This window comes from Nomascus leucogenys, chromosome 22a, assembly GCF_006542625.1.
Source record: "Nomascus leucogenys isolate Asia chromosome 22a, Asia_NLE_v1, whole genome shotgun sequence".
Taxonomy (NCBI): Eukaryota; Metazoa; Chordata; class Mammalia; order Primates; family Hylobatidae; genus Nomascus; species Nomascus leucogenys.
Window position 1 is genome coordinate 50,369,534 of NC_044402.1, and position 24,722 is coordinate 50,394,255.

The window sequence follows — 24,722 nt, forward strand, 5'->3', positions numbered from 1 at the left end:
AAAAAAAAAAAAAATAACTGTCGGCTATGAATGTCCAACACTACTTTCTTAGCACCACTAGAAAGCAGTGACATGGTACTGATAAAGTGGTATTATTTTCCAGTTTGAAGTAAACTATTGGCCACAGTGGGATTTTTGGACCCATATAGGAAAGCAACACCATTAAGCATTTTCTCCCCACACCCATTCCAACATGTGAACCCAATCCTACCAACACCCAGAAAGCAACAACAATGTAAACATCCATGTTCACTTTATTTTTAAACAGAGGGGCATGTACCCAAAGAGAAGCAGGAGTGAGAACCATCATGGGGGCTTGCTCGAAATCATCTGCCCCAGCCTTCTGACTTCAGAGTGTCTCATGATCCAATGGCCATGGGGATGGAGCTGTCCCTTGATAGTATGCACTTAAGAATGGTCAATTCCCCCATCCCCCAAAGGAAATGGAGAAAAGGACCCAAGAAGTCAATAAATCCCTGGAATATTGTCCCAGAATCCTTCCAGGGATGGTATATGACTGGCCACCAGTCCACAAATGTGACTGGTAAGGGATCTAGTAACAGAGGATGGAGATGGGCAGAATATTATCCTGGATGATATGCACCCAGCACTAGAATACACCTTTCATTAGAATGAAGGGAGCAGACAAAGCCCTCAGAAAAGATACAAAGGCAGAGACATTGATTAGAACATTATCTCATAACAGAGGTGGGGCCATTACCCACTATTATTGTAAAATAACTGTAACTTAACCAAAACACATACAGGCTTCTTTAATGGAGTTAATAAAACTATGGCAGATTGGGAATCAGGGGCAGAGGTACTGTTCCCAGAGGAAAAACTGGGATAAAGGGAGCCATGCTGACAGGGCCTTGTTCCAGTCTAGGTTGTTAGAAAGGAGCCCTAGCCCAGAAATGACAGCGAATCGCCATAATCATTATGTGGGGCTGAACCAGAGGAAGCCAGGCTGAGCCAAGAAGCTGGAAGTATCTTGAATGTCTCTCCAAATCCAAAGATTATCCATACTCTTTATCCTTCCAGCAATGTGTAAAACCAGAAAGTGTGAAACACTGGAGGTGGACATCTGGTTTTTATTTCTAGGATATCTTGATACATCTCATTACATTTCACAATCTGCATGGGAAGGAAAAGGATGGTAGAGAACATGGACATCCTGTCTCCCACTGCAAGGGCGTGGAACATGGTAAGGATACCCAGCTGTGACAGGACGTGGCAAGGCAACAAGATGCCTTGTGCCTGGCGTAGGATTACAGCCAACAGCCCTTTTGGCCTGAATTCACCTCCTCAAGGGGAGGTCTCCATGGAATGACCATGATTCCCAACATGGCCAGAAAACCCATCTATCCCACTCATGGGGCAGATGATCAGAGGAGCTGCGCTTTTCCCTCCCGAGTAACTCAGACTGAAGTAGGGCCGGACAGGCCCACAAAAGGTAGCATGAGAGAAAGTGAAGGTGTGACACCTCTCTGTCACGTTGTAGAAGGAGACCTCACCAGCATCATAGTCCAAGAAAATCCCCACCCGCTGGAGCGGGGTCCGCAGGGGGAGGGCAGTCATTGGGGAGGTAAGAGCCCAATATTCTTTCCCATACCACAAAGACACTGCCCAGAATCCATTCTGGGGGGCTGAGGTTACTCCACCTTTTCTGCACACTGAGTCTTCACAGACACCTATGGTCCACTTGGCTTTATCTCCCACCTCTACCTCCCAATAATGTCTCCCAGCGATGAAGCACGGAGAGCCCAAGACACAGGGAAACAGATTGAACCTCTCGGGGTTGTCAGGCAGGTCCTGTTGGAGGTAACTGTACCGCACTTGCCGCAGATTATCAGAGAGGATCAGGCTGGGGTAGGCCGTGTCTGGGTCCAGAGTCACGTCCACTGCAGAGACAAAAAGAAGACAGTCAGCCGCGGGCCAGGAGAGCCTATTCTAGAACACCCAGCGCCTTTCTACTACCTTCCCAAGAATAAGAGGTTCCCACTAGAGGTTGCATGTATTTTATTTAAAATATATTCTAAACTTCACATTTCAAAAATTACTGCTTGGATTAGCTGGTTACCAGAATACACTGAAAATACAGAATTTTAGCCCTGTATCTTTTCTTTCACATCTGAAGCCACAATATCCATTATGAACTGATTTTAAGAGATAGGGTCTTGCTCTGTTGCCTAGGCTGGAGCGCAGTGGTGTGGTCATGGTTCATTGTAACCCCAAACTCCTGGGCTCAGGTGATTCTCCTGCCTAAGACTCCCAAGTAGCTGGGACCATAGGTGTGCACTACCACCCTGGCTAATTTTTAAAAATTTTTTGTAGAGATGAGGTCTTACTATGTTGCCCAGGATGGTCTCGAACTCTTGGCCTCAAGCAATCCTCCCACCTCAACTTCCCAAAGCAATGTGATTTCAGGCATAAGCCACTGTGCCTGGCTGATATGCTGAATTGAGGTCTTCTTACACGCTCATCATCCCTTATTCTGAAAACTCCAGGGGCCCCAAGTTTCACAGAATTCAGAATATTACAGGTTTTAGGCAGGGTCTGGTGCAGCATTCTATAATGAAATATTAATAGATCTGCTGTGAGATCCATGCATGTTTACATAATGAAGGATAAAGACTCTAAACGGTACCACATAAATTCAGGTTTTGATGCTATAATTAATTTCCTACAAAATAATGAAAAAGGTTTTGCCTTTCAGAGATTTGGGATTTTAGAACTGTGGGTAAGGGACTGAGAACCTGTATTGGTATGCTTACCTTTTAAATCACTCTTTTAAAATTATTTTTTACTTTTTCTTATTTTTTGAGATGAGGTCTGTCACCCAGACTGTAGTACAGTGGCATAATCATGGCTCACTGCAGACTTCATCTCCCGGGCTCAAGCAGACTTCCCATTTCAGCCTCCCAAAGTGTTAGGACTACAGGTGTGAGCCACTACACCCAGTCCAAATCACTCTTTTATCCATTCTATAAGATCTTTACTCTGCAGATCAAAGCTCTATTCATCTTCTTCTAACGTCCAGTCCAAGACACGCATCCTCCAAGTTTTCCTTAATCTGCCCAGGCCATTACACTCTTCCTGTTCTGAAATCTAAAACTGTGTATGACCCATGTCATCTCCTCTGGCATTTAGTATTACAGCATCTTGCTATCAAGTGTTTTCCTGCTTCAAAAACACTGATAATGGGCCGGGTATGTGGCTCATGCCTGTAATCTCAGCACTTTGGGAAGCTGAGGCAAGAGGATTGCTTGCATACAGGAGTTTGAGACCCTGTCTCTACAAAAAATAAAAGTAAAAAAATTAGGCAAGCATGGTGGTGCATGCCTGTAATTCCAGCTACTCGGGAGGCTGAGGCAGGAGGATCACTTGAGCCCAGGAGAATGAGGCTGCAGCAAGCTATCACCATGCCACTGCACACCAGCCTGGGCAACAGAGAACCCGCCTCTAAAATGAATAATAATAAAAAATTTAAAAAATTAAAATCAATAAAATAAATACATAAAAATACTGGTATGTATTCTCTCATTTGCTCCTCACATCTTGTTCAGGAGGAAGAGTCCCAAACATTACCCCTCAGAAATTTAAGCCCACAAATTTTTACTCTCACAAAAGACAGGCAACTGGCAGAGGTAACCAAGAACCGCAGAACCCTTGGTTCCTGGTTCAACAATCTGTCTACAACAGTTGCCTACCTTCTTCTTGTGTCATGGGTATACCTCCAACCAGACAATGTAAACCCCAAGAGTAGGATGACTTACGCTTTTCTGTTCCTCTAAAATACCCTGCACATTAGGCAGTGTAGGATACAAGCAAAGTACTCAGTTAATACTTGTTGAAATTAAATATGGATCAGAGCCAGTGCACACCCAGGACTGCAGATCCACTGTATGTAAAGTCCTTCTCTTCATTTAGAGGACACTTCATAACAGAAGGTGACTGTGACTGTGGGACGAATACACCTTAGATTTGAGTACTTCTGCAATGTTAAATTAACCCAGGCTCTACAGCAGGGTGAAAGTGGTTGTGAGGGGGAAGGGGAGTTTCAAACTTTGCTCTGAGGCACAGTGATGGGATGACACAAGACTCCTAGACTTCTAGCACTCAAGAGTAATAGTGGAGCTCAATCAGTCCTGCTTGTCACAAACCATGGTTTGACCCTGAAGCTGGGCAGGCAGAGCAGTGTACTAGTGTACCAGCTCTGTTCTACTTTTGGGGAACTGTGGTTTCCACCCTATAATCCTGCTTTAATACCTGAGATTGATTTTACCCTATGGCTTCAGCTCTGAGGCATTTCAGGAGGCAAAGATACTGTTAACGCATAGAAACAACTGAGAATTTTTGTGGTTGTTGTGTATCATCTTTATACATGTAACCTAAAGAATCCAAATCTAAGCAATTTCCAAATCATTCATAATAGTAGTTAGGTTCACAAGGATTTTTACTCCTTACCCTATATGGTTTTGTCTCTCATCACCTACCTGAGTATAATTGAGCCTCTCTTAATTCTGAAAGAATAAAAGAGAAAAATTATGGAAGTCATGAGGGTTTCCAGGAAATACATAACTGAGGGGGCTTTGGCTAGTCATCATAAAGCAGTGGTCTCCACCAGAAACCCCAGAACCTCTGTTGTCAGTCATGCACTAATTTTTTCATATGATGTATGGCTCTATCATCCAACCAAAAGCTTTAAGGGGAGAGGGATTGGGAATCTTAAGTACAGGGATAACCACATGCCTGAGACTGGTAGAATATGGGATCAAACTGAGCCAAGATCAAGAATTCCACCTTCCAGTGAGTCAGCTGATTTTGCAGAGGGAAACGCGGTTCCAACCCCACGTCATACATAACTTTTGAGTTTCGTAAGTCATCTGTGTACGAGAGCTGAATGGCTCAAGTGACACTCACTGACACTCTGGTGTAAACACGACCATTCATTTATAAGGCACTTTATGGTTGAAACAGAATTTTTCACACATTATCCCATTAAGCCTTTTAAGTGGCAAGAAAAGAAGAGCCAGATCAAGGAAAGTCATGCCTGAACTAACCACTTCTGGTATTACCCACTGTATTGAGTGGAGTTTCTCCCCATTTGTCTTGCTTGTAGAGGACATGTATCTACTAGCTCTATGTTGCTAGATGCCCCGAAAAGTATGTATCTGAATAGACGCAATGCAAATAAGAACCCAGCATATATAAAACAGAAAATTATCAAAGATTGTGGGGGTTTGTAATTTCTAATAATTAAGAGAAGGGTTTACCTACATATAAGGATTTCAGAGCCCGGCAGGCTGCCCAGGAATTTTAGTATTCCTGGGTGGAATAATATATGGCCAACTCTTTACTGAACGTGGCTCGTGAGCAGAAAAATTTTAATTTGGAAAAGCTTCTCCAAATGCCTAGAACGATTTAATAAACATAAATATAGGACTTATTTATGTCTCAGGTTCTATTCTAGAAGTGTTAGAAATGGTAACTAACCTTAATTCTTAAAACTTAGAAGGTAAGAACTATTACTGTTCTGTTACAGATGAGGAAATTACTTGTTGAATCCTTACTAAGTGGTAGAGGTAGGCCCAGAACCCAGGCGGCCTGACTCCTGACTGCCCGCTCTTAACCACGTCCCTGGTGGTGCTGCCTGTCAGCGTTGCTCGATTCCTCCAGCCCGAGCTGGCACCTGTGCCCACAAGCAGTAGGAACTCAGTAAATTAAAATGATAAACACTGGCTCAAGTGAAACGTATCCAAGGTAGTTTTTGTTCATTCTTTCCGAAGTAAACAATCAAATTAATTCTAGATTGATTAATTTTTGGATGGCTTATTTTTCTCCTCCATCACTGCAGATTCAGGATTGACTAAATACAGTTAACAGACTTCAAATTAGAACAAGAGGCTGTTAATTAAGAAAATTAATTAAGACCAAAGGGAAGATGTAAAATATCAGGGATGGCTGGCCAATGGGTATCACCCTTATCCCATGTTTCCCACTTTCAGTGCAGGTGTTCTTTTTTCCAAGCAACTTTACATCAAAAGCCCAGTAGGTAGATAAATTTACCTTGGATTTTCTCCATATCTGACTGCATTTTTTCTAAGAAAAGAAAACAAGAAAATATTCAGTTTGCATCCCACTATCTGGCTGGAAAATATATCCTTTCATCAGGCAATATGCAGATACTGAGTATAAATCCATTTCCCCTCATGACACCTCTCCTCACTTTACCTGTAAACTGCTTTAGACTCTCCGTCAAGAATAGACATTTTTGGGCAAAAATGTGGATTTTCTCTTGCAAATCTGGAGGTGTGATCCAAGGTTCAGGAATCCTGATTCTTTCAGCCCTAAATTTAAAAAACATGAGTAAATTTTTTTTTTTTTGAGATGGAGTTTCGCTCGTTGCCCAGGCTGGAGTGCAATGGCGCCATCTCAGCTCACCGCAACCTCCGCCTCCCAGGTTCAAGCGATTCTCCTGCCTCAGCCTCCTGAGTAGCTGGGATTACAGGCATGTGCCACCATACCCAGCTAATTTTGTATTTTTAGTAGAGATGGGGTTTCTCCATTATTGGTCAGGCTGGTCTCGAACTCCTGACCTCAGGTGATCCTCCTGCCTCGGCCTCCCAAAGTGCTAGGATTACAGGCATAAGCTACCGCGTCCGGCCCGAGTAAATTATTTTTCCCAATTCCATGACCTTCCAGGAACTAGGACAGGGGCTAAGCTAAACTGTCTAGCGTACATGGACAGTCTTTAAAATCAGCCACTACAGCTTTTCCTACCTTCTCTTCCTGAGCTATGATCCTCTAGACCAAAATAGGGTAGATATTGTACTCATTCTCATACCCCCCTAAAGCACCTAGCTCACAGCTTTTCAAATATTAAGTACTCAAAAAGATTTACGGAATTACATATGAGGCTGACTTTGCCAGAAAGCACGAGATTCCATGACAGTCCTTGATATTTATGGTGGGCAATTAACCCGAATTCTCAGGTTCCCAAATATGGAGAGAATGACATGTTCAGATAGAAAGGCACTGTGGGGTACAATACCCAATTCCCTAGCCCTGCAAGGATGTCTATAGCAAAGACTGCCAGTTGCCTATCCCATACCCCTTCTGCCAACTTCTGCCTTTTATGGCTCACAGCTACCCAGTCCCTCATAGCTAGATGTGACCTTGTGACTAAGTTCTGGCCTATGAGAGTTAAGATGTATCTCATGGTGTTTTGAGAAGTCTACTTAAAAAAGTAACACGACTGGGAACAGTGGCTCATGCCTGCAATCCCAACACTTTCGGAGGCCAAGGTGGGAGAATTGCTTTGAGGCTAGGAGTTCAAGACTAGCCTGGGCAACATGGTGAGACCCTGCCTCTACAAAAAATAAAAATGAAAAAAAAAAGAAGAAAAAAAAGTAATGTGATGGGACTTATCTCATTCTTCTTGGTTGGCATTCTACCAGCTATCATGGACTGTATGAGGACCATACCTTAGGGATGGTAGAAGAGTGAATGGGAAGAAACCTGAGTCTCTGAGGATCACTGGAGTTACTATACTAGCCACAGACTACCTATCTGCACATTTCTTAACTTTTTTTTGAGATGGAGTCAGGCTCTGTCGCCCAGGCTGGAGTGCAGTAGCATGATCTCAGCTCACTGCAACCTCTGCCACCCGAGTTTGAGCAATTCTCCTGCCTCAACCTCCCAAGTAACTGGGCATGCACCACCACGCCCAGCTAATTTTTGTATTTTTAGTAGAAACGGGGTTTCACCATGTTGGTCAGGCTGGTCTCGAACTCCTGACCTCAGGTGACCCACCTGCCTTGGCCTCCCAAAATGCTGGGATTACAGGTGTGAGCCACCGCACCCAACCTGCACATTTCTTTTATTATGTTTAAGCCTTAAGCCAATAAAATTTTGGGTTTCCTATCTTATATAGCCAAATTCAATCCTTAATGTCACAAACTGCTAGGGTCTGAGGCAGCTAACTCTGTACGTTAGGTCAGAGCTAGACTGGCATCATAAAGTAGCAGGTAACAGTATTATTTGCTTGGGTCATCTGGCTGGGACTGGTATGAACTCCATCTTATCTCCATCCTAGGGTCCCTCAGGAACCTCAATTCCATCAACGTGATTCTATCAACACAGGCCTCCCAGCCAAACTGCCCCATCTATAAGGACCTCCCCAATCTCCTTAAATGTTCCCACATAGTCAAGCTGCATTTTGCTTTAGAAGGTTTTCACCATTCAGGGTCTTAATCACCTTCACAGTACAGCTTCCTCAAAGTCAGTTTCCACCCTTGAAGGCATTCTTGCACCAAACATGAGGTTCCCAAGGCCCATCCCACTTGCCTCGTCATCCATCCTGCAAAACAGCTTTGCCCTGGCTTACTGCCCCCTCCAAGCTCTCCCTCTTTGATCGTGTTCCAGCTGCCAGGGAGTTCTTCCTTTTTTTTTTTTTTTGATGGAACATAGAGAAATAGCAAGAGTAAGAATAAGAGCCAGAATCCAGGTGGCTCATCAGTAATTATGTAAATCCAGGCCAGTCACACCTTTCTTAGGCTTTATTTCCCCATTATAGAAAAAAAAACAAATGAGATAATGAAGGGGGAAAGGATTCTGAAATGTATAGGAAGCAACAGACATAAACTACCCTTATATTCAGCCCAGGTCCCTGTAAGGCCACACCCTCTCCATGGAAGTGTCCTCATCCCCCTAATCCACCAGCAGCCTCCCACGTGAACCTCCTACTTCCTGAATTTTACTGAGTAGAGCTGTGGTTCATCTAATTCTTTGTATACTAGTGACTCTCTTCAGGGATATGTGTCAATTTGATAAGATGTCCATCCTCAGGCTCAGGGCTCCTTTCAGGATTTACAAATGTGAAGGAGACAGTCTTCTCATATTTGATTTAACACTATGGAAACAGAAAACTATACCTGCTCAATGTGTCCCCAATGTCCTGCAAGAGAAAGGAAAAAAAAAACCATGAGAAGTCATTTATAACTTCAGTTTTCTTTCACAGATGTTTGTTGAAAAACCAATTACAGACTGGCTCTCATGGGAGAAATTAGGGAGAAAAGGATCACTGGAACATAACTCAGTGTTGAGCTAAAAGGCAGGCAGAGGAAAATGGGATGCATACTATTTGCTATACCAGCATTTCCCACACCCTCCTTCAGTACCCACCATCCACTGGTCAAGGACCTCAGGATTTCAAATTTACTAACTCAAGCATCCTATGATTGGACCTCAAGCTTGCCTACCTGTCCAGCTTGTTTTCTTTTTATTATGAAATAATTTCAAATACACAGAAAAGCTGTTAGTTCAAAGAACTCCAGTATATTTTCTTTTTTTTTTTTTTGAGACGGAGTCTCACTCTGTGTAGCCCAGGCTGGAGTGCAATGGCGCGATCTTGGCTCACTGCAACCTCTGCCACCTGGGTTCAAGCAATTCTCCTACCTCAGCCTCCTGAGTAGCTGGGACTACAGGTGTCTGCCACCACGACCGGCTAATTTTTGTATTTTTAGCACAGACGGCATTTTGCCGTGTTGGCCAGGATGGTCTTGAACTTCTGACCTCAGGTGACCCACCTGCCTCGGCCTCTCAAAGTGCTGGGATTACAAGCGTGAGCCAGCGGTGGCCTCTCCCTTCTTTCATACACAAAAAGTAGCATACTCTTGCCAGGTGCAGTGGCTCATGCCTGGACAACAAGAGTGAAACTCTGTCTCAGGGAAAAAAAAAAAGTAGCATACTCTCTATTTTACATTTTTATTTTCCACAAAGCAATATATACTGAAAACCACTCCGTATCAGTTCATAGGTATCATTTTTTTCCTTTTTTTTAACTTGGATAGTATTCCATAGTGTATATGTGCACAATTAACTAAAACAATCTTGTAGGTTTCGAAGTTAGACTATTTCCAGTATTTTTCAATTATAAAAATGTTGCAGCAAGTTTTCTTGTACACATGTATTTTCAAATAATTTTCATACTTAGTTATATCTTCAAAGTAAATTCTTAGATTTTTTAAATTTTTTATTGATACATAACAGACATACAGATTTTGGGGGTACATGTGATAATTTAACACATTCATAATTTGTAAAGAAATCAGTGTATTGGGATATCCATCACATCGTAAGTATTTGCCTTTTCTTTATGCAAGAAGCACTGCAATTATTCTCCTCTAGTCACTTTGGAATATAAAATAGGTGACTATAAAATATTTGGAATATAAAATAGGTGACTATAAAATAGTCACCCTACGGACCTATCAAACACTAGGTTTTATTTCTTCTATCAAACTGTGTATTTGTACCCATTAATCAATCTCTCCTCATCTCTCCTCCCTGTACCCTTCCTAAAAAAATTATTTGTTAATTCTAACTGTGTGTATACATACTCACACACACATACAGTTTTGTTAAATATTGAGAAATTCTCCTCCAAAAGGGTCATATGATTTTGCATTCCCACCAGCCCACTGGCATATGAGTGTCTCTGCCACACTTCGTCAACAGTGTTATTAAGTTGAAAATTTTTGCTATTGTAACGAGTAAGAAATGGTATCTTAGTGTGGTTTTAGTTTCCATTTCTCTTATTATAAGTACAGCTGAGCATTTTTTCACATGTTCACAAAGCAATTTATGTCTTTTGCAGCTTGCCTATTTGTGCCTTTAACTCATTTTTCTCTAGAATTTTGGTCTTTTCTCTCTCAGTACTTAAAAGGTCTTTTTATGTTAGAACTATCACTTGTATTTGTGATAATTGTGGCAAATATTCAATTTTAATACCATCTTTTGACTGGTTACAATGTGTGTGTGCTTTTTTCTTGTACTAATACCAACTGCTTTAATTATATGGGCTTTAAAATATGGTGTAATATCTAGTAGGGCCAGTTCTCCCTCAGAGCTCTTCTTTCACAGTGTAGCCCACCTATTTTTTTTTTTTTTTTTTTAAGACAGAGTCTTGCTCTGTTGCCCACGCTGGAGTGCAGCGGTGCAATCATAGCTCACTGCAGGCTCAACCTCTTGGGCTCTAGTGATCTAGCCCAGCTTTTTTTTTTTTCTTTTTGAGACAGAGTCTTGATCTGCCTCCCAGGCTGGAGTGCAATGGTGCGATCTCAGCTCACTGCAACCTCCACCTCCGGCTTCAAGAGATTCTCCTGCCTCAGCCTCCCAGGTAGCTGAGATTACAGGCACGGGCCACCACACCTGGCTAATTTTTGGATTTTTAATAGCGACGGGGTTTTGCCATGTTGGCCAGGCTGGTCTCGAACTCCTGACCTAAGGTGATCCACCTGCCTTGGCCTCCCAAAGTACTGGGATTACAGGTGTGAGTCACTGCAACCAGCCTATCCCAGAAAAATAAGCACATAATAATATGTGCTTATTTTATATGTGCACATTAAGTGCCTATTTTTCTATCTGAAGTTGACTGTCAATTTGTCTAGATCCAGAAAAAGAGCTCGTTGGTATTTTTGTTGAAATTGCAAGGTTGGGAGGGGGGATGAGGGATAAGAGATTACTTAATGGGTACAATGTACACTACCTGGGTGATGGTTACACTGAAATCCGAGACTTCACTACACAATATATCCGAGTAACAGAAAAAAAAAGAAACAAACTGCATTTATGAATGTGAAGGACAACTTGCTTTCCTTGTCTTATCAAAGAACAAGTGATATCTCTTTTATTTGTTCAAGTTTATTTTGTCTTTCAGGAATGTTTGAATGTTTTATAATTTTTTCCACATAGGTTTTTGTATATTTCTTATAAATTTATTCTCAGATAATTTTATCACTTGCTTTTTTTGTTTGTTTTTTTGCAAATGGAAACAGTATGTTCTCTTCTAATATGTCTTCTAGTGGCTGCTATCTGGCATATGAAGGCTGCTGATTTCTGTATGTTAACTTCTTTCCCAATTTATATACCTATAATTATTTTATTTAACTGAACTGGTTACAACCTTTAATGCAGTGTTAAATAGAGATAAATGATACTGGGCATCTGGCCTGTTTCTGATCTCAATGGGAATGCCTCCGTATTGCCCCATTAAGTAATATTTATCCTGCTTTTCAGTGACTTCCAGCATAAACACTTTTTGATATTCATGGAGCCCCTCCTCCCTTATTGAGTCCATGACTTCTTTCTTTCTCTACTTTCCTCATCATCCACCTTCAGTTTCATGTTCCATCTGCTTAAAAAAATATTCTTAAAAAAAAAAAAAAAAAAAAAAAAAGAAGCTTTAGACCAGGCGCAGTAGCTCATGTCTATTATACCAGCACTTTGGGAGGCCAAGGTAGGCAGATCACCTGAGGTCAGGAGTTCAAGACCAGCCTGGCCAACATGGTGAAACCCCATCTCTACCAAAAACACAAAAATTAGCTAGGTGTAGTGGTGTGTGCCTGTAATCCCAGCTACTCGGGAGGCTGAGGCAGGAGACTCACTCAGGAGGTGGAAGCTGCAGTGAGCTGAGATTGTGCCACTGCACTCCAGCCTGGGCAACAGAGTGAGACTTTGTCTCAAAAAAAAAAAAAAGGTTTTAAAATCTTAATTATGGCGCTTGCTTCAGCAGCAGGTATCCTCAAATGGGAACCATGCACAGAAGATTAGCATGGCTCCTGCACAAGGATAACACACAAATTTGTGAATCATTTTCTACTTTTAATGTTCACAGCAGCACTATTCACAATAGCCAAAAGGTGCAAACAACCAAAATGCCCATCGATTGATGAATAAACAAAACATATCATATATCCATACAATGAAATATTATTCAACCATAAAGAGAAATAAAGTACTGAAACAGTGGAGTCTCACTCTATTGCATAGGCTGGAGTGCAATGGTGTGATCTCAGCTCACAACCTCCATCTCCCAGGTTCAAGTGATTCTTCTGCCTCAGCCTCCTGAGTAGCTGGGATTACAGGCATGCGCCACCACGCCTGGCTAATTTTTGTATTTTTAGTAGGGATGGGGTTTCACCATGTTGGCCGGGCTGGTCTTGAACTCCTGACCTCGTGATCTGCCCGCCTCGGCCTCCCGAAGTGCTGGGATTCCAGGCGTGAGCCACCGCGCCCGGCCAGTACTGAAACATATTACAATATGAATGAATCTTTAAAAAAGTATGCTAAGTTATTGACAGGCCGGGGGTGGTGGCTCACACCTGTAATCTCAACACTTTGGGAGGCTGAGGCCGGTGGATCACCTGAAGTCGGGAGTTTGAGACTAGCCTGACCAACATGGAGAAACCCCGTCTCCATTAAAAATACAAAATTAGCCAGGCGTGGTGGCGCATGCCTGTAATACCAACTACTCGAAAGGCTGAGGCAGGGGAATCGCTTGAACCTGGGAGGCAGAGGTTGCAGTGAGCCGAGATTGTGCCATTACACTCCAGCCTGGGCAACAAGAGTGAAACTCTGCCTCAAAAAAAAAAAAAAGTATGCTAAGTGAAAGAAAAAGGCTACGTACTGTATGATTTCAATTATATCTAATATCTAGAATAGACTAATCCATAGAGTCAGGAGTTGGGGTAGAAGGAAATGAGGAGTGATTGCTTAATAGTGTTAGGTTTCCTTTTGGGTGGTAAAAGTGTTTTAGATCCAGACAGTGGTTGATAATTGTACAACACTGTGGATTTACTAAATGCTACTTTGTGCCAGTTTTACACTTTAAAATGGTGAAATTTAGGTTACGTACATTTTACAATTAAAAAAATGAAGAAGGCTGGATGTAGTGGCTCACACCTGTAATCCTAGCACTTTGGGAGGCTGAGGCAGATGGACTGCTTGAGACCAGGAGTTCAAGAACAGCCGAGGCAACATGGCAAAACTCCATCTCTACAAAAATTACAAAAATTAGCCAAGCATGGTGGTTTACAACTGTAGTCCCAGCTACTTGGGAGGCTGAGGTGAGAGGATCATCTTAGTCTGGGGAGGTCAAGGCTGCGGTGAGCCATGATCATGTCACTGCACTCCAGCCTGGGTTTCAGAGTGAGACCCTGTCTCAAACAACAATAAAAACTAAGGAAAAAAAAAACTCAGGTCCATCTTGCAAAACCCCAATCCTGGACGAGACTGACCATCTGCTTACTTAATTGCTTGAACTTGGGAGGGGGATGTTGCAGTGAGCCAAGATCGCACCACTGCACTCCAGCCTGGGCAACAGAGCAAGACTCTGTCTCAAAAAAAAAAAAAAAAATAGAAAGTTACACAGCAGGGCAGAATGGTTACACTATAAATAGATGTGCACTGACCAAATACTCCTACTAGTTCTCGCGGACCGACTGTCTTTCCCATACTCTGAAACAATCATTTCTTCCCATACAACAGAAGACTCTCTGAAACTAATTCCTGGCATATGTACTTTAGTTCTCATTTCTGCCTGCCTTCTCAGGAACTGCACATTGCTGATCAGCACATGGTTTCTTTCTTCCTTCTTTTTTTTTTTTTTTTTTTGAGACAGGGTTTCGCTCTTGCTGCCCAGGCTGGAGTGCAATGGCGCCATCTCGGCTCACTGCAACCATTGTCTCCCAGGTTCAAGCGATTCTCCTGCCTCAGCCTCCTGAGTAGCTGGGATTACAAGCATGCGCCACCACACCTGGCTAATTTTGTATTTTTAGTAGGGATGGGGTTTCTCCATGTTGGTCAGGCTGGTCTCCATCTCCCGACCTCAGGTGATCTGCCCACCTCGGCCTCCCAAAGTGCTGGGATTACAGGCATGAGCCACCGGGCCCGGCCAGTATATGGTTTCTTGTGGCTTCGGTGTTCTCCCTCACCTGGAAACTTTGCAACATAGACTCCTTTCCATATGTATTTTGAAAATATGTCTAACTTCTAGTTTCTTTAACTAACCCCTCCAGATAAAACTCCATAATCCTGTCTCATCTCTAAGTATTTTATTACATCCCCTTAACAGCTGTACTTGAAATAGTCATCTACTTGTGTAGTCTCCAGTCACCCGATCTAGTCACTACTCAACTCCCCCTAATGTGGCTCCTGCCCCAATTATTCCATTGTGGTAGTTCTACATATGGTCACCAATGATGGTCATGTTATTGAATCAAATGGGTATCAGCTTTGATATTATTTGACCTCAACTGCATTACTATGTTGTCGACTCCCTCCTTGCTTTGTCTCAAAAATAAAAAATAAAAAAAAAGAGGAAGAAAAAAAGAAATACATTTTTCTGATTTTTACCATTTAAAAATGTAAACTGGCAGGCGCCGTGGCTCACACCTGTAATCCCAACACTTTGGGAGGCCAAGGAGGGCAGATCACGAGGTCAGGAGTTCAAGACCAGCCTGACCAACATGGTGAAACCCCACCTCTACTAAAAATACAAAAATTAGCCAGGCGTGGTGGTGTACACCTGTAATCTCAGCTACTCAGGAGGTTGAGGCAGGAGAATCGCTTGAACCCAGGAGGCGGAGGCTGCAGTGAACCAAGATCGCACCACTGCACTCCAGCCTGGGCAACAGAGCAAGACTCAGTCTCAAAATAAATAAATAATATTAAATTAAAATTAAAATGTAAAAACCATACTTATGGCCAGGCGCGGTGGCTCACGCCTATAATCCCAGCACTTTGGGAGGCCGAGGCTGGTGGATCACGAGGTCAGGAGTTCAAGACCATCCTGGGCAACATGGTGAAACCCCCGTCTCTATTAAAAATACAAAAAATTAGCCGGGCACGGTGGCGCATGCCCGTAATCCCAGCTACTCGGGAGGCCGAGGCAGGAGAATCGCTTGAACTCGAAGGGCAGAGGTTGCAGTGAGCTGAGATCACGCCACTGCACTCCAGCCTGGGCGACAGGGTAAGACTCTGTCTCAGAAAAAAAAAAAAAAAAACATACTTATTGCCCAGGACACACAAAAACAGGTGATGAACCATAATTTGCTGACCCTTGCCCTATGCCATCATCCATTTTTATTTTCATTTATTTTTTTGAGACAGAGTCTCGTTCTGTTGCCCAGGCTGGAGTGCAGTGGTGCGATCTTGGCTCACTGCAACCTCCTCCTCCTGGTTTCGGGCAAGTCCTTGCCTCAGCCTCCCGTGTAGCTGGGACTACAGGCACACGGCCATGCCTGGCAAGTTTTTGTATTTTTAGTGGAGATGGGGTTTCACCATCTTGGTCAGGCTGGTCTCGAACTCCTAGACCTTGTGATCCACCCGCCTTGGCCTCCCAAAATGCTGGGATTACAGGTGTGAGCCGCCACACCTGGCCCGCCATCATCCATTTTTAATGGCTTTTATCAAATACCTACAAGAACTGTCTGATCGCCACACTAAAATATAATTCAGGAAAGCTTATTTGGCACTTAATCCCAGTGCCTAGAATAGTGCCTGACACAAAGCAAATAATTAATATGCACTGAATGGGCAAATGACAGACAGGCATTAGCTCATTTCCTGTAGTCTTGCTGGGGTAGGTCTGCTGCAGCTTTATCACCTGCTCTACCAAGGTTAAATCACAGGACTGCTCAGTTAACCTAACCACTCCTGCTCAAGCGTTCATTGTTTTGTGACTATAGTAATACGTTAAAACTACAAGATACTGGAGTGAGGAGACTCTTCGAATGACATGTGGTCTAAGCCCCTCATTATTGAACAAACGAGGTCACTGAGGCCCAAAAAGGTTGAAAGCCTTGCTTGTAATCAGACCACTTGTCAGTGCTGGGCAGGCACAAGCACCAGGTCTTCTTTTTGCCATTTCCATGAGACAATGCAATTGACTAATTCAAGTTGTGTGCACCAGAACTTCTAGTTTACAGTTTCCTTCTAAGGTGCACAATATAGAGTTTGGCAAGCTCTTATAATTCCTGCAGAGCTAAAAAGAAGACAGGGGGTCCTGGATACTACTTGGCAAAGGAGAAGGGAGGATATTTTCAGTGGGTGCTGCTCTGGCAGGGCTCTGCAAGCCTTACCTGCAGGAGCTCCCTGGTGGGCTGCTGCTGCTTCTCTTCTAGCTGAGCGATCAGGCTGCTGAGGTGGGAGATGTTGCAAGAGAACTGGGTGATGGCACCATTGATGCTATTGTAGATGGCCAAGTCTAGCTCCTCAAGGCGGGCCAGGAGGCGATACTCATGCTCCTTTAAGGAGTGATACAGCTGCTCAAACTCCCAAACAATCTTCTCCCTCTCCATCTGGGTTAGGCTCTATGCAGATGACAGGGAAAGGCAGTAAAGAGAAAAATGGCTCATTTCTAGGGCCTTCATAGTTCTCCCGTGACCACGTACCCCAAGACCCCCAAGACCTCACTATGGATAAAACAAGCACAGTGCTAACTCATTATTTCCAGTCTTAATTGACTGGATATATAATGCCCAGGAACTGAATTACCCCAGTGATTATTAAGACATAGTCCCTGTTCTCAAGTAACTCAGAGAAGTGAGTCACGTTCATGTGATAATATGTAGTCATGGATGGGTAATTAAAGACAGGGTGACAGCCTGCAATGAAAGAAACTGGTACCATCTTCACAGAAGCAATTTCACACAATGTTTATGTGATGAACAAGAGTTCACCACATAGGCAATGAGCGGGAAACCTTTCCAGGCAGAAGAAATGGCACAGGTAAAAGAGTGGGGAGAGAAACAAATGGTGCTATCTGGCTGGAGCACATGAGTGTTGAGGGAAGGGACCAGAAAAGGTAAGGCCTTGTCATGCCTGGCCTGGGAGGCTGGGGGTAAGGACTCTATCCCAACTGGGAAGCATGGAAGATTGTCACACAGGAAAGTGACAGGGTCAGATATGTCCCCTATGGAGGATGGAACAACCAATAAGTTTCCTTGCCCAATTTCCCTGGGCCCTTCATATGTAATCCATACCCGCTGTCTGCCCTTCATGGGTGTTCACCAACTGCTGTCTCTAGCTTTGGGTGGGAGGGGGAGAGGTGGTCTCCCCATGATTCACTCTTGGTGCTGATTTGTTTGCCGTAACTTACTGTCCTTTGTTCTTCACCCCACCCCCACCACCAACAGGACTCTATTATAAACTTTTGTTCTAAACAAGGAGCCAGGCCGAGCATGGTGGCTCACGTCTGTAATCCCAGCACTTTGGGAGGCCGAGGTGGGCAGATCACCTTAGGTCGGGAGTTCAAGACCAGCCTAACCAACATGGAGAAACACCATCTCTACTAAAAATACAAAATTAGCTGGGGTGGTGGCGCATGCCTGTAATCCCAGCTACTCAGGAGACTGAGGCAGGAGAATCGCTTGAACCCGGGAGGCGGAGGTTGCAGTGAGCCGAGATCGCGCCACTGCACTCCAGCCTGGGCAATAAGAGCGAAACTCTGTCTCAAAATAAATAAATAAGTAAACAAGGAGCCAGCAACGAGCTCCAAAGGAGTCAAGTGAAGTTGTATTGGACATAGCCATGCCCTGCATTTACGTATTCGCAATGGCTGCTTTTGAGCTACAACAGAGCTAATCAGCTGTGACACAGTCCATATAGCCCACAAAGCTAAAAATATTCACTATCTGACTCTTTTTAGAAAATGTGCCAACACCTGTTCCAAACTCAGCTTCTCCTGAGAACCTTCCCCTACTGACTATCCCTCTAACCACCCTTCTTAGACACTCACTATGCACATATGTCTTTGTTTGTAAATCCTTTTCAAACGTCATACTTCGTGTCAGCTGGGTAATTCTTTCAAAGACATAAACTATACAAAATAATCTTAGAAATGAAAAATTAAGGCTGAAACAATCCTTAAATATCAACTAATTCAGTGTTTCTCAAAGGGGGTGCTACTGGCACCTTGGTAGGACAATTCTGCCTGGCATGGGACTGTTTCTTGCATTGTAAGCCACTTAGCATTTCTGCCCAACCTCTCCAATCACTCGATTCTTCTGAAGACAGCCAAAGACACACCCACACAGCATTGTAGAGGACAAAAAGGCAGTACTAGCCTTGCTAGTCTAGTCCAACTGACTTGTTTCACAGATGAGCAAACTGAGGCCCATAGAGGTTGTATGACTCCATCTATACAACAGAGTAGTGTCAGAGCCTAGAAGCATGTCCAGGTGCCCTGATTTCTCAGAGAAGGGCTGTTCTCCCCTTTGATAATCCTCCCACAGAGGATACCATGGTGTGTATAATGATTTGAGTCCACTCAGGCTCACTGAGACGATTCTCCATCAGACCTATTTTCAAAAAGGAGAGCTGAGGTCTCAGTGGATTGTGTGGGCAGAGCAAGTGGTGGGATCTAAGGACACCATGGGATGAGTTCGTGGTCCAGAAGTTCTTTACTACACCCTACCAGGACTGACAAAATGACGCTAGACTCTACTAGTTTGGGACTTTACTTTTCAGATAGAAATAACCTCTAGTGGGTAGAGATTGGTAATGTTTTATTTATTGTTCAAAAAACATTTTTAAACACTTAAGTGGTGGATATACAAATGCATATTATAAATTTATAAATGTCTCTGTACTTTTTGTCTGTTTTTTTTTTTTTTTTTTTTTTTCTTGAGACGGAGTTTCGCCCTTGTTGCCCAGGCTGGAGTGCAATGGCGCGATCTTGGCTCACTGCAACCTCCGCCTCCCGGGTTCAAGCAATTCTCCTGCCTCAGCCTCCTGAATAGCTGGGATTACAGGTGTGCACCACCACGCCCGGCTAATTTTTTGTATTTTTAGTAGAGACAGGGTTTCACACCGCCAGGCTGGTCTTGAACTCCTGACCTCAGGTGATCCGCCCACCTCGGCCTCCCAGAGTGCTGGGATTACAGGTGTGAGCCACCATGCCCCGCCTTGTTTTTTTTTTTTTTTTTTCAAAACAAAATTCCGGGCTGGGTGCAGTGGCTCACACCTGTAATCCCAGCACTTTGGGAGGCCAAGGCAGGTGGATCACTTGAGGTCAGGAGTTGGAGACCAGCCTGGGCAATATGGTCAAACCCCATCTCTACTAAAAATACAAAAATTAGCTGAGTCTGTTGGCACACGCCTGTAGCCTCAGCTACCTGGGAGGCTGAGGTGGGAGAATCGCTTGAACTGGGAGGCAGAGGTTGCAGTGAGCCAAAACCTCCCCACTGCACTCCAGCCTGGGTGACAGAGTGAGACCCGGCCAAAAAAATAAAAAATAATAAAAAAATTCCCATATACCCCTAATATAAATTAACACATCAGCCACTTGTTGAGGCCTTGAGAGACTGGAGGAAGAGGACAGAGTAAAAAATTCAGAATTAAGGCATTGTTAAGAAAGGAGAATAACCCAAAGAGAAGCAACAGTGGGGATTACACAAATCCACTATTAGCAATTGTCTGCAGCATGGTACCAACGCAAGCTAACTGTATCTAATAATTTTACCTATCTCAGCTTTGCCAAGGATCAACCTTGGTCTACGCAGTTAGCAGGTTAAAGTAAACTGACAGGTCTGATTTCCAAGAGTTCCAAACTTGGCTTCTCCATGCTTTCCCCAAAAGTAAGGGAATGTCTTAGTTCTCCAGGCGAGTTCCCACTGCCATGTGCGGTTGATCCACCTCTACCTACAAGTTCTGGGTGACATGCTGGATAAGTTTAAGGGAATTAACATCAGCTCTACAGAAGAGGGGAGGACCAGCAGAACCAACTGTGAATTCCAACAACCCTTACCAAGAGTTCAGCTCGTGCCTGTTCCCCCTGGGCCCGACGTCTCTTCTTTAAATCTTTCACTCTTTTTAAATGGTCGAGCTGGTTCTGGATTTGCTCCTGAGAAAAGCAAAACAGATGGGCAGTTCAAAATTAGGTAGACCTTAGCATCAGCATGGCACTTCTTATCACACATGGAGTCCACACACCTGATGCCAGGTCTCTAATTGGCACTTATCCTTAGGCCACACTGCCACCCACAAGAGAAAGACTCAGGGCGCAGGGGCCAACAAGCCACTCCTTTGGCAATCTGTGTCTATCTTAGCAGCCTGTGGCTTCAACCACTCAGCTACCTCGTCAGGACTATTTGTCTATCTTAAACAACGAGTCATCTACCTGTCCCTGGTAGGATATTGCATGACTTAGCGGAACTGTGACTGGAGTAGGAGGCTTAGAGCTATGTTGTATTGTAGCTCTTCCACATAGGCACACTGTTAACGTGACTTATTATTTCCCTCATGTGTGAAATGGGCAACCATCTTCCCAACCTACTCAAGAGTTCTCACCAAAGTGAGTGAAATAATACAGCTGAAAGGTCCATAAATGTTAAGTGATTGATTACACATGAATGTACTCATATTTAAACACGAACATAATTGTGTACGCATTCCTGAAGCCCTCAACATACAGAAAATACACAGTATCATGGACTCCTTGAAGGTCACCTTACAACTGTTTTATATGTAATACTTTGTTTCCACGTTTCTGTTTAGCTGTGCCAGTTCACAAAGGGCTCTGTGAGTCACATGATTCCACAATATTCGTCATAACTGTGTTATCTCCTGAGTCTCAGAGTGGTTAAGTGACTTACTCAAGTAGCGAAAAGCTGTTCTTTTCTGTGAGTTTCTAGACCAGGACGGATTGCAGGAAAGTGCTGGGGAAATGCTTATGGACCAAGGAATGGGCATAAATCAGTTAACGTCCAACTGCGTTTTGTCTGAGAGCCGATGGGAGTACGAGTGTCTGCAGCTTGTCGATGTGCACGCGGTTTTATGCACTTTTATACTGTCAAAAGGATGTCTTCGTGTACCATGTGTCCGTGAGACAGGAAACATGGGGGTAAATAGAGAAAGGAGAGTGGGGGTGGGGACACTCCTGGCTTCCTCGCCAGCTACAGGTTTTCCTCCAAATCTGAGTGCTGAGGCTCTGGAGCGGCCAGAGAGGAAATGACGGCTGTGAACCACACGTCCGGCTCAGCCATTTTCTAGGCGGAAAAAGGGAAGCCCCTTTGGCTCTCTCCTCCCTTTGTCCGACTCGCGCTCCCGCCCTCCCGGATCCGCACCCTCACCTTGAAGCCCTCCACCGCCTCCTCGAGCGGCAGCACGCTGTGGCCGCGGTGCTCGCGGGAGCGGTCGCACACCACGCAGATAGGCATCTGGTCCTCCTCGCAGTACAGCTTCAGGGGCTCGCGGTGCTTCTCGCACACGCCCATCTCGCCGCCGGGCCCCGACGGCCGCTCGGTGCGCAGCTGCTTCACCAGTTGGGTCACGTTGGCCAGGTGCCGGTTGGGCCGCATGTGCCTCTGCGGGAAGGTCTCCCGGCACTGCGGGCACGACACGTTAGTCTCTGCCGTGCCCCAGCAGCGGGCGAGGCACGCGCAACAGATGTTATGGCCGCAGTCGAGCATCATGGGCTCTGCAAAGTACTGCAGGCACACGGGGCAGGTGGTCTCCTGCTGCAGGCACTCGGCCACGCTCCCGGAGGCCATGGCGCCGGCCTGCGGGGGCGCACGGGCATGGGCCCCGGCGCCGAGCTCTGCACGGAGCCCAACTCTCCGGCGCTCTCTCCGGTTCGCTGTTCCTAAGAGGCACCGAGCGGACGGAGGGCGGCGCCTCTCGGGCCCGTATCCCAGCGCGCCCGCGCACCGAAGGCTCAGAGTGGCCCGGCCGCTCCCTGCGCCTGTGCCCGCTAAACGAGCGCGGGAATACGGCCGGCGCACAGAGGCTCGCGGCCACGCTAGTGGGGCAGGAACGGGTAGCCGAGGGTCAGGGTCTCAGGGCCAGGCGGGCAAAGCGCGCAAGACAACGTGGCCGCGTCCGAGCGGATCCCGGCGGCCGCGTAAACCCCACCCCAGCGCGAGCGGAAGAGGCGGCTCGCGGGGGCGGGGCTTGGCCCGCGCTTCCAGCGAGTGACAATATTTCGTGGCCTCGGGGCCTGAGCTGTTTCCTTTTGGAAAGGCCGAGGAGACTTCGCCACTCTTCCTTGGGCGGATCGCGCCGAAGCTCTAGCCTAGGGCACTGGTCACAAGAGCAGATGGTGCCACACGCTCCGGGCCTATAAACTTCTGCGGCTGCCGGGCCCGGGCCCCTAGTCTTTTGTTGGGTTTCCTCTTGGTGCCAGGTCTCAGCCCCTGCAAAAGAAAGCTGGCTTTGGCCGCGCGCAGTGGCTCACGCCTGTAGTCCCAGCATTTGGGAGGCCGAGGCGGGTGGATCACGAGGTCAGGAGATCGAGACTATCCTGGCCAACATGGTAAAACCCCATCTCTACTAAAAATAGAAAAATTAGCCGGGCAGGCGCCTGTAGTCCCAGCTACTCAGGAGGCTGAGGCAGCAGAATCTCTTGAACCCAGGAGGCGGAGGTTGCAGTGACCCGAGATCGCCACCACACTCCAGCCTGGGGGACAGAGGGAGACTCTGTTTCAAAAAAAGAAAAGTAAGAAAGAAAGCTGGCTTTGTGTAGGTGCTGGGGAGCGCAAACACCTGGTCTCCCCAAGAGGCTGGAGGATAAGGAGGGTCACCGACTGAGCTCACCTGATAAGTGAGGCCTTTTATTAAACAGCCCCATTTGTAGGCACTTGAGTTTTGTTTAGAAAAAGAAAAGTTTCATGGGCCGGGCGCGGTGGCTCACGCTTGTAATCCCAGCACTTTGGGAGGCCGAGGCGGGCGGATCACGAGGTCAGGAGATCGAGACCACGGTGAAACCCCGTCTCTACTAAAAATACAAAAAATTAGCCGGGCGTGGTGGCGGGCGCCTGTAGTCCCAGCTACTCGGAGAGGCTGAGGCAGGAGAATGGCGTGAACCCGGGAGGCGGAGCTTGCAGTGAGCCGAGATCGCGCCACTGCACTCCAGCCTGGGCGACAGAGCGAGACTCCGTCTCAAAAAAAAAAAAAAGAAAAGAAAAGTTTCATTATCAGATGGTAACATTTCTGTGTGTCAGTAACAAGCCCAGTTCTGCTACCTCTCACTTGTGCCCAAGCAAGTTGGTTTACCATTCATTTACCTCAGTTTCTCCTCGTGTGAAATGGGGATGATAATTGTACCGCAGTAAGAAGTAGATTTCGTTACATCTTTTACTTTTTGAACCATAAGGTTGTTTATCCATTAAAATAGTAATAAAATGCCCACTACATAGGGTTGTTGTATTGAGTAGCAACTAAAAATTGCTTGCTCCTTTCTGAAGTATAGAGAGACTAAGAATCCTGCGGTGGCCCAGGGTCTTGGAGTCCCAGAATACTCATTGTCTCATCATCCAGTAGACCTCCAGCATTTTTATGTTGCTTTCTTATCCCTTACTTGGTGTTTCCTAGTTTTCTTTGAGATTTTCTCAATATTATCCTGCTATCTGAGCAAGGCGGGCTTCTGCTTCCAGACCATCACTTTATTTTTATTTTATTTTTTCAAAGTGAAAGTAAGTTTATTAAGAAAGTAAAGAAATAAAGAATGGGTACTCCGTAGGCAAAGCAGCCCACATCATCGCTTTAGAGAGTTCCACTCTGGTCCTCTTCCCCATGGGACAAGAAGTCTGAGGGACTAAGTGGACTTGCCAGCCCCAAACCCACATCCACCTTCTCAACCATACTCTTGAGTACCCAGTCGTTCAAAATCCAGTCCCAAATAGCCCTAGCCCATTTCCAGAAAAATGTAGAGTACTTGGGCCAGGCCACGCCACAGTCTGGTCTTGGTTTGAGATTGAGTCAACGATGAAATTTGTAAGAATTAAAGGATATGTCTGTTCTCATTTACTCCAAAAAGGACTAATAAGCATTGCAATACAGTGCAGAAATATGAGAGATATAGATAGGTAGATAAAGCTGCCCTTCATCTTCTCCCTTACTTGGGGGATGCAAGCCTTGAGTTTGGCTTTGTTTTTCAG

General features: G+C 45.1%; 1 protein-coding gene and 1 non-coding gene across 3 annotated transcripts; one reads left to right on the plus strand and one right to left on the minus strand.

The window, feature by feature from the left end:
• Window positions 1-236: 236 nt before the first annotated feature.
• Window positions 237-22,708, minus strand: TRIM27 (tripartite motif containing 27). Of its 2 annotated transcripts, XM_030802547.1 has the most exons (9): window positions 21,918-22,562; window positions 20,594-20,689; window positions 16,926-17,156; window positions 8,937-8,959; window positions 6,235-6,350; window positions 6,070-6,102; window positions 4,497-4,523; window positions 1,790-1,901; window positions 237-1,134 (listed from the first exon to the last, which is right to left on the minus strand). In XM_030802547.1, exons 1-9 carry the CDS (start codon window positions 22,335-22,337, stop codon window positions 1,128-1,130), a joined length of 1,065 nt encoding a protein of 354 aa, XP_030658407.1. In that variant the 5' UTR covers window positions 22,338-22,562; the 3' UTR covers window positions 237-1,127. The 2 variants fall into 2 exon arrangements, with proteins under 2 accessions (XP_030658407.1, XP_003272048.1); XM_003272000.3 differs by having other exon boundaries at window positions 237-1,901; window positions 21,918-22,708.
• On the plus strand, window positions 12,566-12,668 carry LOC115832551. The gene has a single exon (XR_004028083.1). It is a non-coding gene; the product is annotated as a U6 spliceosomal RNA (small nuclear RNA).
• Window positions 22,709-24,722: the final 2,014 nt, after the last annotated feature.

Coding starts and splice junctions, on each gene's coding strand:
- TRIM27 (XM_003272000.3), bottom strand. CDS start 22,337: ATGGCCTCCGGGAGCGTGGCCGAGTGCCTGCAGCAGGAGACCACCTGC. Junction 8,960..16,925: donor CCACCAGGGAGCTCCTGCAG/GTAAGGCTTGCA, acceptor TTTCTCTTGCAG/GACATTGGGGACACATTGAG. Junction 6,103..6,234: donor GAGTCTAAAGCAGTTTACAG/GTAAAGTGAGGA, acceptor TTCTTTTCTTAG/AAAAAATGCAGTCAGATATG.